This window comes from Perca flavescens, chromosome 20 (genome assembly GCF_004354835.1).
Source record: "Perca flavescens isolate YP-PL-M2 chromosome 20, PFLA_1.0, whole genome shotgun sequence".
In the NCBI taxonomy this organism is placed as follows: Eukaryota; Metazoa; Chordata; class Actinopteri; order Perciformes; family Percidae; genus Perca; species Perca flavescens.
Window position 1 is genome coordinate 29,763,390 of NC_041350.1, and position 19,637 is coordinate 29,783,026.

General features: G+C 42.7%; 1 protein-coding gene across 2 annotated transcripts in view; it reads right to left on the minus strand.

Moving 5' to 3' along the window:
- Positions 1-19,637, minus strand: part of LOC114546348 (nesprin-2) — a 152,551-nt gene that overhangs the window by 17,765 nt on the left and 115,149 nt on the right. For both annotated transcript variants that reach the window (XM_028565063.1, XM_028565062.1), the window contains exons 35-37: positions 9,077-9,239; positions 3,188-3,375; positions 1,625-1,775 (exon numbers count right to left, since the gene is read on the minus strand). In XM_028565063.1, coding sequence (XP_028420864.1) covers positions 1,625-1,775; positions 3,188-3,375; positions 9,077-9,239 — 502 coding nt within the window. The remainder of the gene's footprint in view (positions 1-1,624; positions 1,776-3,187; positions 3,376-9,076; positions 9,240-19,637) is intronic.

Genomic DNA, 19,637 nt, shown 5'->3' on the forward strand with positions numbered 1-19,637 from the left:
TTTAAATCTAATGGACTTTTGCCTAAATTTACAGTCATGCTCCCCAGAGGATGAATCTTTTAGACCGCAGACACTGTTGGTGCCATCCTCGGGTCAAAAACATACTGAAATTTACTGAGCACAATCATGTTAGTAACTACATTTGATTATGATAAATCTATGCTACATTCAATTCAAACAACTCTTTAACCCTAAAGGGCAATTCAATTTTGCAGTTAACCAGTCACATGAAAACAGACAAGAATAAACACATCGCAATCATTCAACCAACCAACATGTCAGTAGCAGCAGGTCAACTTCTCTGGGAACAGCTTTTATCTCCTGAGGGTCGGCCGAATACAACATTCTTTTCTTTTTATTTATGATGAATTTAAATTCTTTGATTATCCAAGGTTTGTTGTTGGGGTAGGCGACCACCCTCTAGGGACAACTACTAGGGACAACTGAGTCCACACAGATGTGTGATGTTATGTGTGATTAATGTTAGCCTCCTTTATGTAGATCTAGATCTATATAGATCTCTAATATACAGCGCTGATTAATGTTATATATCCAATCTATATACATTTTTATATATTTATATATATATATATATATATATATATATATATATATATATATTTCCTGTAGCATCATCATCGGGACAAATATCCTTATTTTTAAGTCTAGTTTGGGTTTTAGGCTTCCTATCCTGTCTTTCAGGCTGACCACAGCCATGCAACAGGTCCTCCTGGTAACTCCTGGTCTTTCTTTCCATTGCTTTGCCTTCAAGGCCAATTTATGCTCCTGTGTTAAATCAATGCTGTGGGTACGTACATACACACCGTAGCCTGACATGCTCCTCTCAAAAAGTTTAACTACATACACAGTCCCTGCCATTATAAGGTTTAGCTGCATCACCTAAGCCAAATAAACAAAATTAAAATACTTTTCTCAGATCTAATGATTGTAGTTGGTCTTTTTTAGCAAGTTTTGACTTTAAGCTTTTGGGGTATTTTTTATTTATTATCTGCTCTAGCTTTTCCAACGTTTTAGACACAGAAATGGTGATAATAACGGCCCAAAACGATGTCAAGAAGAGATGCAAAAGTACCACAAAGGGACACCAAATGACCACAGAGACCCAAAACCACCCCAAAGAAAAACAAAAATTACCAAAAAGAGACAAAACATGACTACAAAGAGATGCAAAATCCCACAAAGAGACAACATCCCACAAAGTAATGTGGGAAATTGCATTTTTTTTTATTTGTATGGAAAAACATTTTCTTGAGGATTTATGCCTAAACCCCTCGCACTTAAGTCTTCCACAAATCTAGGGAAAACACTGCATACATACACGTCTCTGCTGATTGGGTATCACCTGTGACACAGCCACTGAACGAGATTAAACAAACCTCAGAGACCGCTGCACGTTTTGAGGATACATGTCGTTCAATCCAATAACCACATTCAACGTGCCCAAAACCTGCTATTCTCTTAAAGAGATACGCTAGAACAACACAAACACCAGCGCACAAGTATGAACCTCAGGCCAATTACGTAGGCTACGGCGAAAGCTCTCCCCCACAGAAGCATAAATCCGCCTTTGCGGCTCCATTTTCCAGTATTCTCCCAAACTGACCTCGAACTTCTTGAGCTCCTCCTTGGCGCTGGTGTACAGGGCGTCCGCAGAGTCCGGACTGGCTGCGGTCAGCTCAGCCGTCTTCAGCCAGTCTTCAAAGCGAGAGAAGTCGTCCAGGAACTTACACCAGAGACGCCAGGTCTCCTCAATCCTGAGGGACAAACAACAGAGGGGGCAATATTTGTTTGTGTGTGTGTGTGGTTAAAACCTGAGCAGCAGACACAGGTCACTCAAATAAATGTTGATTATTTTTATAAAACATGCAAAATAAAGACTGGCCGCTTGATTTATATGCTCATTTATATATTATGTTCACTTTGTTTCAGAGTATTGAGTCACGACAAAGCTTTTATAGGACGATTTTCATTTAATTTATTCATGACGTACTCTATGTAAAAAGGCCCTATGCACAGGCTGAGATAAATTTTTTGCTTTGTCAGTCGTGGTTGATATGTTACTGTGACTTTAACACATTTACCTGTTTCCCCTTCCATCTTTGATTATACACAAACATACATCTGATCATGATATTAGTGAAGGTGGTGAAGTAGAAAGCTTACTGTACCTAACCTGTAAAACCCTCCCATCCCTCCACATCCTCTCATTACCAGAAACCTTTCTCCTTTGTATGTTTATGTTTGTGTTGGGAGTATTGAGTCACCCTGTCATAACTTGACATAATGTGAGAGATTTCTACTTATTTTGTTAGGAACTCTTAATATGTTGTTACCTGATCTGTACCTTGCTAATCCTGATTTCCTGTACCCTATTGCAGTGGTTCTCAACCTTTTTGAGTCGTCCACCCCAAGCATAATGAGGTTGGTGTTCGCGACCCCCCGTGACCCCTCAACAACGAAAAAGAGAGCTGCAAACCGGTGTAAAAAGCTGTTTCTACACGCCTCCCCTTAGTGATTTTTAGTGATTCTTGTATATGCTCTGATTAATAAATGTAAACAAATAATGCTTTGCTTTAATGACTAAGTTTTAGTTTTAGCAGCTAGCCCCTAACCTTGTCCAATGTGCTCCAGGCTCTGTGGATTTTTGAAGTGTTTTGACTTTTTCTCTCCCCCTGACCTGCCTTCAGACCCCTTTCTGTGTTCCAGTACCTCCTGATTTACACATGAAGCTCTGAATATAACACATGAAATGTACCAAACTCAGAGTAATGTAAAAACTATTCCCCTGTCTAGAATATGTTATTTAATTTTTTTCTCCCCAACCATCTGGTGAACCCCAGAAATTATCCCCAGGTTGAGAACCACTGCCTTGGTGGATCCTGCACACACGGCTCTGAATTTTGGAACCCTGCCTCTGGAACACACTGAATCAAACCCTGAATCTCAGAATCTGCTGGATTTCCCAAAGCCCCTCTGACTGTTTCCTCAGACATGGATCCTTCCCTGAACTCTGCCCCTAGCACATTAGGTATTATGTTCAATAAATCTTGTTTGTTCACATTCACTTCTTGTCTCTGTCTCCGAGTTCTGCATTTGAGTCCAAGTCAGCTAACCTTAACACATTTTGTGGCATGATGAAGCATTAAGACACAGTTTGAGCGCTCACCTCATCCTCCTCTCCATGGACATGGCGCAGATGTTCCTCCAGCGGCGGTCCAGGCTGCGGGTGGTCTGCTGGATTGAGTCGTTCTCTGAGTCACTGCCGCAGGCGTCGGCGTCGTGGAGCAGGATGTCGCAGAGCGTCAGCACTGACGCCACGCTCTCCGTGTGCTGCTCGATGTCCCGCTGCAGATCCTGTGGGTCAAATGGCACAGTCGGTAAACCTCGTCCTCGTCTATACAACGATACGGCTCGGAAGGAAGATTGAGGCGCACGTTTGAAGGATTCCTGGTATGGTCTCTTTGAGTTTCAGTTCTCAAAACAGTTTTTAGCTGCTCAAATAAAGCAACCCATAATTTAGCATTGATAATGGGAGGAAAAAAATCATATTTTTACGAATATTTTGGTCAATATTGAAATCGTTGACTTTTGAAAAAGGTGTTGCATTTGTTGAAGTTAAAAAAACAGTAAAACAATCAACAGTGAAAATACCTTGAACTATGAAATTTCCCTCAATACTTTTCCTGTTGAACTTTATTTTCTCATTTAGAACACAAGACAAAATAAGAGACAACATCGTTTTTCTCGATTAATCTGTTTGTTGTTGTGGAGGAGCGAAATCGTAATCACGATTAAACATTCAAGCTCAGTACAGCAGCAGAATGAATGGTTTTCACTGTCAGTACTTCAACACCAGATGTGATTTTTGGTGTCTGTGTCTCTGAGTGAGAGAGAGAGAGCCAGAGAATCAGAGCGTTTCGTCGGTTCGTTTGTTAGAAGTTACAACTCTCCGGGTTGCCATGGTGAGAGATGAAAGCTTAAAGAGCCCATCCACGGGGGAGTCATTTCAGCCATCCTTCATCCACTAATGGAGAGAGCTGCAGCCTTTTTTGAGGAGCCGTCTCTTTCAGCCAGCCTGGCTCTGCGCTCCGTTTCTTTCTTAACTTTTACTTTTACTCTGTCTGTCTGTCATACATCTCTCCCTCTCTTTCACGAACCTTTTCCTTCTTCAATCATTTACTCTTTCCTCGGATATGTGTCTGTCTAAATTCAGACAAAGTAAGTATTACTTAGTTTTTGGAGAGGAGAGAAAATGAGGTAACACTTTACTTGAAGGTATCTACATAAGAGTGACACATGAACCCTAACCGTAACTCTAACCCTAACCCTAACTTGTCATGACAAAAACCGAATGACACTTGATGACAGAAGCGTTACGTCATAAACGTTTATGACTTGTTTATAATGTTTATGACACGCTCATGACAGTGTCATGTCACTCTTATGTAGATACCTTAAAGTAAAGTTTAACCGAAAATGATTAGCAAGAGATCATCTGCTACGGTTGGGCGATGGTTTCTATTGTTAAATTTGTCCAGTCGTAGCCGATATGGGGTCTGCTCGCAGGGAGCGGCGGCGTGGCTCAGCATCTAACGGAGCTTTGATATAATCAGACCTTTAGGCTTTCTGCAGCCATTACAGTCAAAGTTACGTGAATGAAAAGAGTGTGAACATTTTATGTAAAATATTTAAACCAAAGAGAAAAAAACAACGGCTTCCTTTCAAAAGTCTGTGTGTCATTAAACGGCACAACAATATCCCAGCATCATGTTCCGTTTAGTCTATATCCACGATGTTCCACTTCCTGGATTGCACCATTGCAGCAGGAAATTTCGCCGGAGGTCACTCTTTTTGGCCGGATGTCCGTTACATGCGCTTTCTTTGTGTTGGAATTTTAAACTGCGGTGGATTTATAAGGACTATGATTAAATGCTCCTCAGATCTCTGCAGGGTAAAAACAACCTTAAAGTTCAAACAAGTTCCTTCCCGAGGCTATTTTGCAGCGGCACCGTGGCTCCGTCCGGCGCTTAGCGGTGCCCATGACGATTGTGATTGGTTTTAAGAAATGTCAATAAACTACAGCAAGGATTAACAAAGTTAAATCATCAACTATCAACCTATGGGAAAGTGCAGCAGCACAAATATCAGGCCTAATGACCTCAGCGCCACAAGAACTAGAGGACAGTGACTAGGCAAGGTGCGATTTCTGTTTGTTTATTTGTTGTTTTTTTCCTCGAGACTGCAGAGGGTGGGTGAGTGTTTTTGTTCTTGTTCAGTTTCTCTGTTTCTGTTCTGATATTTGCATTAAAAAAAAACAATAAAAAGTTGAACCAGAGCATGTTTTTCTCCTATCCCGGAATGCTGTGTGGACTAGTCAGACCCTCCTCCGCAGCGCTGTGGAGAAAGGTCTGGCAAAGCGAGACTATGTGCGGTGTAACATTATTATCTTTAACATCACAATCCAAAACCTAACCATAATTTTAACTGCTCCTATGGAGCTCAGAGCAAAGTTTTGGTGAGCATGGGCATGGAAAACAGAGATCCACCAGAAACATTTCTAAATGCACAGTAGGGCACAGATTTAGAGATTTTCTTTTTTTTAAGATATTACTTCTGATAGTAAGTTAGTTCAAATCGCCTTAAAGGAACACGCCGACTTATTGGGAATTTAGCTTATTCACCGTAACCCCCAGAGTTAGACAAGTCGATACATATCCTTCTCATCTCCATGTGTGCTGTAATGCTGTCTGACGGCTCCAGCGGCATCAGGCCGGCACTGAACATGCAGGTGAATGGTTCCAGTAATCCTACTACTCCCAATAAAACAGCACGCACGGAGATGAGAAGGGTATGTATCCACTTGTCTTACTCTGGGGGTTACAGTGAATAAGCTAAATTCCCAATAAGTCGGCGTGTTCCTTTAATAGCGCCGTAGAAAAAACACGTCGTCAGTCATCCCGTTATGCGTCGATACTTGGGATCGACTGATTATCTGGGCAGATATTGACAAATTATCTGTATCAGTGTTTTATTTAACCAATGACCAATAAAGGTAATTATTAAAGAGTGCGCTACTTTGGCTCCGCTACAGCTTTGTCAGCAGTCTGCAACACTTGCAACTAACTGTTGTTTGTTTAGACTTCAGGAAGCCATTTCTGTATTGATTTATTAATTATTTTTTTTACTGTGTGCTTAGAGTTTCAATTTTATTACATACTTGCCTGAAGCATTTAAACAAACTTTTGTGTTGGAGTTTGTAACATTCCAAAATGTGAATTTTTACTGTAAATGCATATCGGTTCCAAATATCCATTTTTGGTTTCATTAACTACAAATAATCGGTATCGATATCCGCCCTGAAAAACTATTATAATATTGGTCGATCCCTAATCGATACCTGATCCAAACTGGAATCGACACACGCCTAATCAGTGCATCAATTGAGTACAGTCTCCTCCATTGTTAATGTTTTGTTAAATGAATGTATCTGCGCAGTTCTGAACCACAAACCATCATAAAACTAGAAAAAGAAATATCTAAACTCTCCTGGAACCTGCGGGTATAGGCAGCACCGACAGGTTCTGGTTTCATATGGTCAGTAGCTTTTTGTGAACATGAAAATTGTTGCGTGAAGCACTTTGCCAGACATGTTTTTGATGGAGCAGAGAACTTTCAAAGTTTAGAAGATGTTGAGCTTCTCAGAAAAAAAAGCAATGACTAAGGGAGCACTATGGAGAAACCATGTTCATGCATGCCTACAGTCCACAAAGATGCACAAGTGCTTGAGAACTGTCTTAAACGTGTTTCGAAAAAATACTTTTTGATGCAACAATTCTGTCAGCAATTCGGTAACACTTTACTTGAAGGTATCTACATAAGCGTGACACAACACTGTCATGAACACATGACACATGACACATGAACCCTAACCTTAACCCTAACCCTAACCCTAACCATAACTTGTCATAACAAAACCTAAAAGAAGCGTTATGTCAACGTTTATGACTTGTTTATAATGTTTATGACACGTTCATGACAGTGTCATGTCACTCTTATGTAGATATCTTCAAGTAAAGTGTAAATCTTTTAAATTTCAGTTCCATTTATTAGAACTACTGTCCTAGTTGATATGTTGCTGTGACTTTAGCAAATTAACTTATTTCCCCTTCCATCTTTAATTATACACAAACACACAAATCTGATCATGAAAGCAGTGAAGTAGACAGCTTACTGTACCAAAAAGTTTAAATCTCATTAATCTTCTCTCTGTGAAACTTCTCTCCTCATCCTCTCATACCAGAAACCTTTCTCCTTTTCAGTAAAGTAGCAGTACGGCAGGCTGCAAATGGACAAACAGGCTGACGTCCATTTCTTTCTTTGGACTGCCGGCTGAGGCCGAGCTCTCGGTGCATTTAGCGTCTCTCTACCCCTCTTCCTGCAGCTTGCTGAGATTTTACTTTGCAGCACACATTACTCTACTCTCATGTTATTACGCTGTGGATCACTACAGGGTGGCAGGAACATAAAGGCTTTAAAAGCAGGCTTGCATCACTAGTGAGCGAGTGAGGTACTTCCTTCCCTAAAGTCCACTCAAAGTGCCCTGCAGTGTCTCCCCTCAAAGTGGAGTCTCCATTCTGCCCCGCGCCATCGTAAAGCTTTTTAAGCCTTTAGTTAAGATCACTAGTTATAGTGGTAGGTCTGAGGAGGCGCTGTTCCATATTTTTTACCTGTATTTTTAACCCTAACCCTAACCAGTTACCATTTGGAAGTTTTCTTTCACTTTCACAAAACGATCAAAATGTAGTGAAATTCTATTTCTGCATTTTAACCTATCCTAAGTATTAGGATGCAGTGGACTGCTATATATAGAGCATCCGGGTAGCAACTTGGGGTTCGGTGTCTTGCTCAGGGACGCTTTGACATGTGGCCGGATTGAACCGCCAACCTTGAGCCACAAGCCACCCCTTTACATAGAAACATCAGAATCTCTCCTGTTGAGGTTTAATAATTTTACCTTTGTTCCTGAGAGCTCCCTTTTTTCTGTCAGTGTGGTTTGGTGAATGGCTCTAAACACAACAAAACCAATGAGCCTCAGTCACTGTGGCACTGGACTCACTTAACATTGTCTACGCATTAACTGAGAAGCACTTTTACAAGCCGTGCCCTGGCAGCCTGATGAAAACTTCTCCCACCTTGCTTCTCTACTGAACTGCAGCTAACTTGACTTAGAGTCTTGATCTTCATCACTAAGACGGCAAACTGAAGAAAGCTCCACGTTTTCCTCTCCATGCAGTTCCGTCTGCTCCATCTTTTGATTCCTGTGAGACTTTGGTCTCAGTTTTTGCCTGTGCTCGATTCACTACTGTACACCACCCTCACACACATAACCCCTGGCTACCCCCTTCCTGGTTTCCCAACTTCAGTTCCCCACCTTTTGGATTTAGTTAACTCCCTGATGCAATATTCAAGTTTGTAATAGTCTCGCATTGCCAGACCTTCCTCCACAGCGCTGCGGAGGAAGGTATGGCTAGTCCACACAGTATTCCGGGATAGGAGAAAAACGTGCTCTGGTTTATTGGCATTTCTTTAAACCAATCACAATCGTCATGGGCGGTGCTATGCGACGGACGGAGCAACAGGGCCACTGCAAAATAGCCTTGGGAAGGATCTTGTTTTGGTGGAACATGTGTACGTTCAAAGGTTGTTTTATTTGTGCAACAGAAATCTCAGATTGGACAGATAGTCTAGCTAGCTGTCTGGATTTACCCTGCAGTAACAATAGTCCTCATAAATCCATCAGAGTTTAGAATTACAACGCAAAGAAATCGGAAGGTAACAGATATCTGGCCGAAATGAGGGACATCCGGAGGAATTTCCAACGGCACCTGAACAATCCCGGGAATTAAACGTCCTCAATATAGACTAAGTTTGTAATAAACCTTCCTTCAACTATACTCCTGCCTCCTGTGCCCCCCCGTGTCTAGCGCTTGGGTTTCCTAGCTCCGCCGTAACACAAACTTCTCATTAAAACAAGAATCATTCCGTCTTGGCCTACCTGCTGCTCAGCTAGTTTCCTCTGGATCTCGTCACTGTGGCAGACGTTGTAGACCAGCGGCTTGGCCAGCTCTGCCTCGATGCGAGACAGCCATGTCCGCAGGTTGCTCATGTTCTTATCCAGCTGCTGCACCGTCACCAGCGTCTCCTTTAGCTTCCTCACTCTGCGGAGAGAAAAAATGTCACGTTATAGAAGGTGTTGCTGGAGAAACCTGAAACTGTTTTATTCCTTTGATCTTCCTCTCTTCTACATAACTAGTTTGAAGAAAAGCCTGCACAAGAACAAACCTGGCAACATATCCTCCTGGGGTATTACTAGGTCTGGGTACCGAATTTGATACTTTTTAGGCACCGACCAAATTGCCTCTAAAGTATCGAGTATCGAAAATACTGCCTAAAACGCTGGTATCGGTATCGGGAAGTACTGGAGTTTGTGCACCGATCCGATACCACGTAATAAAGCCCTAAAGAAAATCTACGTTAAAGTGGTTTATTTATGTTCTTTTTCCGTTATAACTGACTGTCAAACTGGATAATAAAAGAAAGTTCTGTAGCATTCATTGTTTGTGTTTATTCATGTTTCACAAAGAGTTTAACCTGAGCCAGACAACAAAACTGTCGTCGCGTCCACATGATACAAGCCTTACGTGATCGTGCATGCGCTCCCACCCCTACTCCACGCAGTTGCTAGTATGCAAGGAGGACACAGAGGATTGAAAAAACATGATGGACTCTTTAGAAGAGGTAATTATCTTCAAGTTTCTGCGCGCGAAAGTCACCGGGTGACACAATCTTCTGAACATAGCCATACTGAGAAATCCAGAGAGAGTTGTGTGGAGCCGATAGTCTTAATTAGCTTTGTAGCAACTCATTTGGCAATGGCTTGAATGTAACGGACGTTTATTATATTATTTATTATTTATGACAATGTTTATTATTATTTTATATATTATTTTATTATATCAAAAGGTTACGCACTAAAGCTTTAAAGCTATAGTGCGTAGTTTCTGTCATCCCCATGAGGAATTCTAAGTAATGACAACAACACTATCCACATGGCGCAAGCCTTTGGTGATCGCACCCCCACCCTCCTCCACGTGCTTGCTAGTAGCTTAACCCGTCAAATCAAGGAGGACACGGAGGATTAAAAAAACATGGACTCTTCAGAAGAGGTGATTATCTTGTAATTTTAATGGCCTTCTTTGTCCCCAAAGTTTATAGTTTTATATCATAACAGAAGTTATCTCAGGACACTTTACAGATATAGTAGGTCCAGACCACACTCTATAATTTACAAAGACCCAACAATTCTCTCTCAATGTTTCTTAGCGGTGACGTAACACGCATCACTCAAGCTTTAGCGCGCAAATGTCACTGGACTACACCATTTTGTAAACATAATCATACTGACGAATACAGAGAGAGTTCCGTGGAGCTGATAGGTGTAATTAGCTTTGTATCAACTCATTTGGCAATTTCATGAATGTAACGGACACTCATTAATATAAAATAGTTGCGCACTATAGTTTTAACATTGTGGAGATTAACTCATTTTTTACAGTCTCTTACACCGACAGGGGATATTTAAAATTTTTCTCATTGTCAGCATACTTCCCATGAAAACACTAATATATCCACTAACATGTATTGTTTGTGTATCAGAGCATGATATATCTTCTTCCTCTGTGCCATAGAGGTCCATTGTTGTCCAAAAACTATTAAAACCACATCAATTGAACTGAAATTGAAAAGAAGCCATTTTCCCAGTTCAAACACATCTGATGCGCTGTCTGTCTGATGTGAGAGGAAAATAATCAGAGTGGGGACACTTTGTGATGCAGTGTGAACCCATCCTCACGTCATGGTGCAGAAATTTGAGTGTGGCCGTCCACAGTGACATCACCCTGCCATTGTTAGCACTGGGGCAGCTCGGCACAGTGTGTGGGAAGTGCTGCTATCATTCTCGCGTATGACACAACAGGAGCCATTACAGGCTGACCTACATCTGACTGAGAGACTGCATTCCAGTTCAGCTCTCAGGTCAGTGACCCACATCAGTTCACAAACAAGCACAATGACCGGTGAGAGCCATCCACCAAAATCCACCAAAAGAATTCAGACGTGTGTGTGTGTGTGTGTGTGAGTGTGTGTCACTCTAATTGTGACACTGGTGCAGTGTTGTGTGTTCTATAAATATTAATTAGTATAAAGGTGGAAATCACACTGACAATGACATTTAGCAGTGGAGGAAGCTTTTCTCAGCCAACCTAATATTGGATTTTCTAACACCTCGAGATGGAAAAACTTTTTCATTTTCTCTGAAGTTCAACTGGAAGAGGAAAGAAAGGTTGCCTGGGAACTGGACAAAACTATTATTTTTAATATTATTATTATTATTGGCAAATGTTGGCAAATTAAGTGTCTACTCTGCTCTCCAGTTAAAATTGTCCATCTGAATTTCAGCTTTCTACAAATCAACTTGTTAAAATGCTTTTTAGAGATAATAAAATAGGTTTTCAGGGGATTTTCTGAGCCTCTTGTAAAGAAGCATACTGTATCTGGGGAAAAAAATCCCCCAAAGAAACATGAGTTTGACAGGAGGACAGCAATGTTAAGGTCAGTGCATCTCGCGGTACAGGAAGCAGCAGGTTGTGCAGAAAGACTGCGCCTCAAACAAACACATTACTATATTTTTTCACGGTTTAATGGTGATGTTCTATCAACATTAGCCTAAATAACAGTAGTGTATTTAGTATTTATTATAAGGATCCCCATTAGCTGCTGCCTAGATGACCAGCTAGTGTGTGTGTGTGTGTGTGTGTGTGTGTGTGTGTGTGTGTGTGTGTGTGTGTGTGTGTGTGTGTGTGTGTGTACACATTTGATGCTAGTTCAGATACTCAAGGAGTCCAGTGTCCACGTAAGCCAGCACAGCAGAATGATGCAACAAAGCAGCTGTCATCCAACCGTCTCTTAGCTGCGTTATGCTTTACTTTCTGGCCAACCTGAAAAATGTAGGGGGACGTCCTTGATCTATTTTTGGCTCCTGATGAATCTGAATGCATGTGTTTGTGTTTGCATGCAGGTGTCAGCCCGGCTCGCAGTCGCATGTCTCTACAGTAGGACGTGGCAGTGAGTGGAGGGGCAAGAGCAACATCAGTGACATATTAAAACATGCTGCTGCGATCATAGATGGACATGTATCGGCTCTTTGCATCCACACACACGCTCGCGCACACACACACACACAAACACACACACACACGTGCTGCCCAAGCGGCCACCTAAATACCGACACACACAAGACGGCTCGAGTTGGCAGTCTCAATTGAATTTGCTCTGCATGCGTCTGCCTGTCTACATGCCTGCACTGACAAAGCCTGGCCCATCCCCCTTTGCTCAGAATGTCTGTGTCTCCCTCGCCTCCTCCTCCTTCTTTTTAATCACAACAAAACAGCCGATCTGCTCCCATATGCCCCGCCGGCCTCCTCAGCCTCATGCTGGCCGGGTGCACCGGGGCACGATGAGGGCTAAAGCTACTTACGGGCTGCTGAGGAGGCTACTCCATGGTGATGGCTCGTCCGCTAGCAGGCACTACCTCCCCCCCTCCCATCCCTCTCCCCTGCAGTCCGCCTGTCTCCTCCCCTCTCTCCAAACATCTGGATGCAGTAACAGGTTCACTCAAGGACACACTGGAACAGGATCATTCTCCCCTTTTTTCCTGTTTTTTTTAAATATACACAGGGTTTAACAATAAGGGGTTGCCCAATGACCCGGGGCAAGTAAAAAGCCACTAAGGGTTTCAATAATTTTTTCTGATCATCAATCTATCATAAATTACATTATACAGGATTGGAACCTGCTTACAGTTCCACATTGATTTCCAGGTATTTTAATAAACAATCCTACGCTACCTAGTGCTGTTAAAGTATTTGCATAAAACATTGCTCATTTGCAGTTATTGTAGATTTAGAAACAAAAAAAATACAAATGTTCCAACTCAAACTCTTTGACGTAGTGGAAATAACGGGACCTACAAATGTATGAGGTCAAAGAAATTATAGATAGAAACTAATAAAAAAAACTATTTGTATAGGGGGCAGTCAAAATTTACTTCGGGCCAGTAGAATCTTTTTTCACTTGCCCATGTTGAACCCTGATACAGATTTCTTTTTTTGTTCTACCAGATAGTCAGATAGTCTAATTAGACAGTTTAAACAAGTGAGTGTGATGAATGTTAAGTGTTTAAAAAGACAACAATCCTAGAAATAAAGCTCTGAAAGTGTGTGCAAGTCTCTCTGTGGGTCTCTTTATATATTTGGATTAACTACTCAGCAGGACCAAAGATTGTCTTCAAGGCACTTAAGAGTAGAAAAAGTACATATTTAGGCTGGAAACAAACCATCTGTAAAACTGCAACAACAAAGAGAAGGAACAAAAAAAAACAGAAGCCCATTAAAGTTAGTCCAGGTTACAGGTGCAGCTGTCGACCGCTGTTAATGTTACTGGATCCGACCTCGGACGGTAGCGTCAACAGGGCTGAAGCTGCTGACACAGACAGACCCAGCAGGGAACGTTAGTTTGGAAAACCTCCATCTGCCACCTTCTTCCATTTCAAATAAAGCAGCTCTGGGATTCAGTGCACTATGGGCAAGTAATGCATCACAGGACTGAAGAGTGACAACAGGTGGAGAAGGAGGAGGAATGACACAAATACACAGAAAGAAAACCATAAATCTAAAGCCCCTTTCACACAGGGATAACATAACATTGCCGGCTTCACTATCTGTTACAGTAATGGTATTATTCAGACATGAGCTACAATGACCACCTGAGGAGCAGTTGCAAGTCTGACAAAACAGCACGCGTTGAAAAATAATAATATCAGCGTGGCTGGGTTGGATCAGTGGGTAGAGCAGTCGCACAAATACTGAGAGGTTTTTGCCTCAACGCAGAGGTCCAGGGTTCGAATCTGACCTGTGACAATTTCCTGCATGTCTTCCCCCTTTCTCACCTAGCTGTCCTGTCAAAAAAAGGTCAGAAAAACCCAAAGGACAAGGAAACTCGCCACCAACTGATGATTATATTTATATCGATAAATCCACTGATTATTTTCATTGATTAATCGAAAATAGTAAAAATATCTATTTCAGTTTTTCAAAGTCCAAGATGTCTTTAAATGTCATGTTTTGTCCAAAACCCAAAGATCTTCAGTTTAATAAGGTATACAACAGAGAAAAGTCTTCATATTTGAGAGGCTGATATGAAGATGTTGCCAGTTCTGACCTAGTTAGATTGCCGTGCTGTAAAAGTTCAGAATGCAGCTGATGGAAGCTTTATACCTAAACATCTGCATGTCATGTGAAGAATACAATATCCTTCAGTCCTCATAGCAAGTGTCAGTCATCTCATCAAAATGCTCAAATCTCGAATTCAACTTATTTGCCATCACACACACACACACACACACAAACTCCCACTTCTTTGTCTCACAATCCCATGTTCAGACTTAACAAATCACAAGCCAGCAACATGTGAAGTGCGCCATCTTCGCCATGACAACAAGATCTACAAGCACTTGGGAGGAGAGTGAGCACTGTGTTGTCTATATGTCGGCATTAAACTGCCAAACAACATGACACTAAACAAAATGGAAACGCTCCACTTGAAAAGTAACGACTCGACAAACTGCAGTTTAGAAACAAAAACCCACTGTGTGACAATGAGGGCAGGACGTTTGCTGGACCAGGTGCGAGGAGATGGGAGACAGAGAGAGTGGGGAAATTAGTTTTTTTTTTAAAGCAAACACCTGCCTCGCGTATGTCTTATTCAGACAAAGAGGGAGAGAGGATGGTGGCCCCCATTGGCCGCCGAGGCTGAGGGCCCGTCGGCACAAAGGCTTGTGTCAGCAGACGGCAGCTGCTGGGCCGGGTGACGGAGCACCCAGTTTGTTTTGGGGGACAAAGGCGAGCGGCCGACCAGTGCCAACGCATCTAATCCTTCTGCAAGTCAAACCTCAGCAGTCATATGCCGTAACTTAGTTTGGAGAGACGCAGACAAAGGCTGAGGGACGGACATCACTGACTCTGAATCAGCTTCAACTCCATTGGTGCTTATCAAAACATGTGACACAGTACTGCAGGACTCTGACAATGACACATTAACGAAAACACTGACTCACTTCACGCCTGTGAAGTAAGCTTCTTCTCTGCATGTTGTGCAGATGAGGAATATGATGGAAACAAATTGTGAAATGGAGAGGGGTTAAGAATGAGAGACTTTACTAGTTTAATGATTGTCAGACAGATCATTTTAAGAGGATGGAAGAATGAAGGGGTGCCGTCAATCCCCCCAAAAAATGTTAATCATAAAAAAGTAATTTAAAACTTAGTAGTGTAATGTTTAGGTTGGGTTTGTTTGAAACTTTATGAATTAACTTCAATACTGACTGAGACTTGTTTTGCACCTAGTGGCCAATAGTGGTACTGCATATTCAGGCATTTCTGGTTTAAGTTCAACTTACACAAAAATCAGCACGTATGTGCAAAGAAAAGGCGATTGATTGATTGATTGACTCCTCTACCATTGCCAGTAGACAAGTATGTCTTTTTTTCTCTGGTGTGTTACGTTCGACGTCACAGACGTGCCTAAAAACAGGGGTATGGTTCATTTCCACAGGGGCGTTGTTGGATGTGAAAGATCGCGCCGCTGTGTCCCATTTTGAAAAGCCAGATTTAAGTGGGTGTTAGTATGAAAGGGGATTATTAGTGGTGGTACAAAGGTTTAATATTTACTATGAATCAGACCACAGGAAGCAAAGTGTGGGTAAACTCAGCGCCTTCATTCTAATAATAGTGCATTCCATTTGTACTCGGAAGTCTGATTTTCCAAGGTCAAAGTAGGAAACAAAAAGCTTTAGTAACATACAGTTATAAGCCCTTCTGTCTTTTTGTGTCCCACTAAATCAGCCGTACACACAGTCCTGTCCAACTTCTATCTGTGGACATGTTGCTATACACAAAAAAACTGCATAATTCAATGTTATAAACTGACATTGCTAACAATGGCTAAACTGGCTGGAGCTAATAAAAACAATGAAAATCCAACTTGTAAAAGGAACACATTCAACTTGGGTGTGACGTCATTCCCAGCTTCGGCTTCCAAGATAAATGGAATTGCTTCTTGCAGCGCATGTTGAATTGGCTCAGAGAGTTGGGGTGTGTCCTCTCTCAGCATGCAGGGCCTGGCTGGATTAGACTACTGGGGGTTAATGAGGACTGGAGCCCACTGATCCACCCAAAGCTACTATTAGTCCTGTCTCTAGTATTTTAAAGCTGGTCATCATAAATGAGTAGCTCGGCCAGTGTTAAACACTAAATAATCTAATTTTATCCTTTACGTGCACCTAAAACTGCTCTGATGTGGTGAACAACATGGACGTGATAATGGAGAAATGGTTCCCTGATCGTGTGAAGACTCTTTTTACCCCCCTCCGGTCCACAGTAGATCCTGAGCCTCAAATCCCACAATGGGGCTTGGCTCTCAGGATGATTATTATAATATGATACATTTTACACATATTCAGTGAAGTGCTAATACGTTACAACAGTACACACTTTGATCGGAGGCTGTTTTTCTTGGTCTGGGCCCCTTAGTTCCAATGAAGAGACACCTTAATGCTGCAGCATGCAATGATATTTAAGAGATAGTGTGCTTTCAACTTTGTGTCAACATTTTGGGGGTGTCCCTTTCCTGTTTTCATCTTGACAATGGCCCCCCTTTGCCCAATGCAAACTGTATTTCACAAATAGTTGTGGAAGAACTGGTATTGGTATTTTATAATCTAAATCAACAGTGTGACAAATGCACATTCCATCACAAACACAAGGCTCGTGCCTCAGCAGCAACTCATTAACAGGCTTAGCCTCGTTTTGCTGGACAGTCGGCAAATCCACTATTGTGTGTCACGCTCCCTCTACACTCCAGTTTAATGATTAAGATGGAAGGCACATCTCTGTATTAACAACCTGTCAGTCATTACGTCTCTCTTTATAACTCTTTATTAAGTCTAGTAGTCCCGACTCAGGCCGTGTCCACTGTAAGTAGGATATTGTGAAATCATTCTTTGCTTTCAGTTCAAGGCTTCCATCCACAATAAAGGTGCGGGGGAGGGGGGGGGTGTGTAGAGCGAGGGAGAAGTGAGAGAGTGACGGTGATTAGCGTCGGAATGAGTAGCGACTCTAGAGTCATAGTGAGAGAAACAAAGTGTGTTTTCTGACCACGGTGGGAAATCTGTAGCAGGAAAAGTTAACCCTCTCCTTGATTTCATGTTGTTTATGGAGGAGAACCAGGAATGAGTCAGGGGAAATGCAATGCTACCAAGCCACGGCCGATGTGCGTCTCTGCGACTAGTAGTTACATTTTTCGAGAGGTGCACGTCAGGCTACGGCGTAGACGCAGATGGGTCTGCGGGGGTACGCCATTGATTCTATGCAGAAGCATAAAAAGGCCTTTAAGTTATCATTCATGCCGATCAGAGATTTACAGTCTGAAAACAAACATTTATTAATATGAGCTTCCCGTTAAAATGTGGGAGAGATACAAAGCCTGATGGCATACCATATGGTATGGCAGATCTATGTCAGTCATTCCCATGGAGGATAAGTCACCTCCACCCCCGACCCTGGCTGATTTAAACCATTTGGCTCCAATAAAGCAGCCCACTGTCGATTGGCTTGACTTAGTTTTTGACTCTGATTTAATGTGGATTTCCTGAATTTTCCGTCTACTAAGCACGGAGTCCTTTATGGTCACCAAACAGGCAACTATCAGGAGCAGTCATCAGTTTAACCTCACTGTCCTGTTGTTTGCCAGAGATAGAGCAGTAATTGTTGTGCATTCCACAACCCTGCATCCATTGTGCTGCACAGTGAGGACACGGCTATGATAATAATAATTACTGTGCTATTTGATGAAGAGAAAGCCAAGTTACTGAGAAAGTACTCGGGATCAACTAAAGTACATTGCCAGGATAAGCCTGACAAGCTGGACATGCGGCATCCGGCTTTGTCCCTTCACAACAACATTTGGATCGTGCAATAAGGCAGGCTTGCTTGGTTTTGGTTCTTTCGGGAATGATTGTAAAGATTTTAAATGTTTATGACATTTACTCTCTAACTGGGACGTTTTGGGATCGATTAGTGGGATTGTTGTGGACGTTTAACCATGTATCCAGCTAATTTAAATAGCTCACCTTACTGTATTCGACCTCTGACATCTGCAATTGTAAGTTGCTTTGGATAAAAGCATCAGCTAAATGACATGTAATGTAATTGTCAGGTTTACATGGACTTTTCTGTTGGTTTTCATGGACTTTCAAGGTTTTCATGGACTTTCAGTTTGTGTTTCCCATTCACATTCCCCAGCACTCACTCCTCTCAGCCGTTCACTACTGATTACACGCACCTGCACTGCATTACGCCAGATCATCAGTTCTCCACCTGCATCTCATCAGTGACCACCTTCATAAGCAGCACAGACACACTCACTCTTCGTCGAGTCTTACGTTTGTTCATGACACTCTGACTTGCTCTTGCATTCCTAGTTTATTTTGAGTACTTACTTACCTGTTGTCTAGCATCCTGTTGTCTGCTGCTGCTCTGAGCATTACCTCGTCATTACCAGTATTCTGCCTGTTCATACTACTCTCGGTTGGATCTTTGTGAATAAAGATCACTGCACTTACTCCAATCTGACTCCCACTCCTTCCGTGCGTGACAGAAGACTCAACCACAAAAGGACATGGATGAGGACGCCCTGGAGGATCATCTCTTCAACCAGAATGGAGACACTGTGGAGGGCTTCGTTACGGTTTATCTTGATTACTATCAGAATGGGGCCTGGGAGGAGGACTTTTTGAAATATCAATTCTGGCAGGGTTTAGATGACCCACTTGCTCCGATGCTGTTACTAGAGGACCTTAACCTGCCATTTAGAGTGTTTCTGGACCGAGCCCTTTGGGTTTGTGGTTCCTCCCTCACGGTAGCGCTGGCCGATCCAGAGCCAGCCGATCCTGAGCCTGCCGATCCAGAACCAGACGATTCTGTGCCAAAGTCCTCACCTCAGGCCCACTTCAGCAGGGAGCCATTCAGCAGCCCAGTCGGACAAGAGCCAGAAAGCGTCTGCCCAGTCGACCAGAAGCCAGAGAATGCTCACAGCGACTGCCCAGCTGAGACTGCTCACCGCGACTGCCTAGTCGGACAGGAGCCAGCAAGCGTCTGCCCAGTCTACCAGAAGCCAGAGACTGCTCACAGCGACTGCCCTGCCGAGACGTGCAACCCTTCTGTTCCCGAGCTGACGTGCGGCTCTCCTTGCCCTGGGCTGATGAGCAGCTTTCCTGAGTCCCAGCTAGCTAGCGGCTTTCCTGAGTCCCGGCTAGCTAGCAGCTTTCCTGAGTCCCGGCTAGCTAGCGGCTTTCCTGAGTCCCGGCTAGCTAGCGGCTTTCCTGAGTCCCGGCTAGCTAGCGGCTTTCCTGAGTCCCGGCTAGCTAGCGGCTTTCCTGAGTC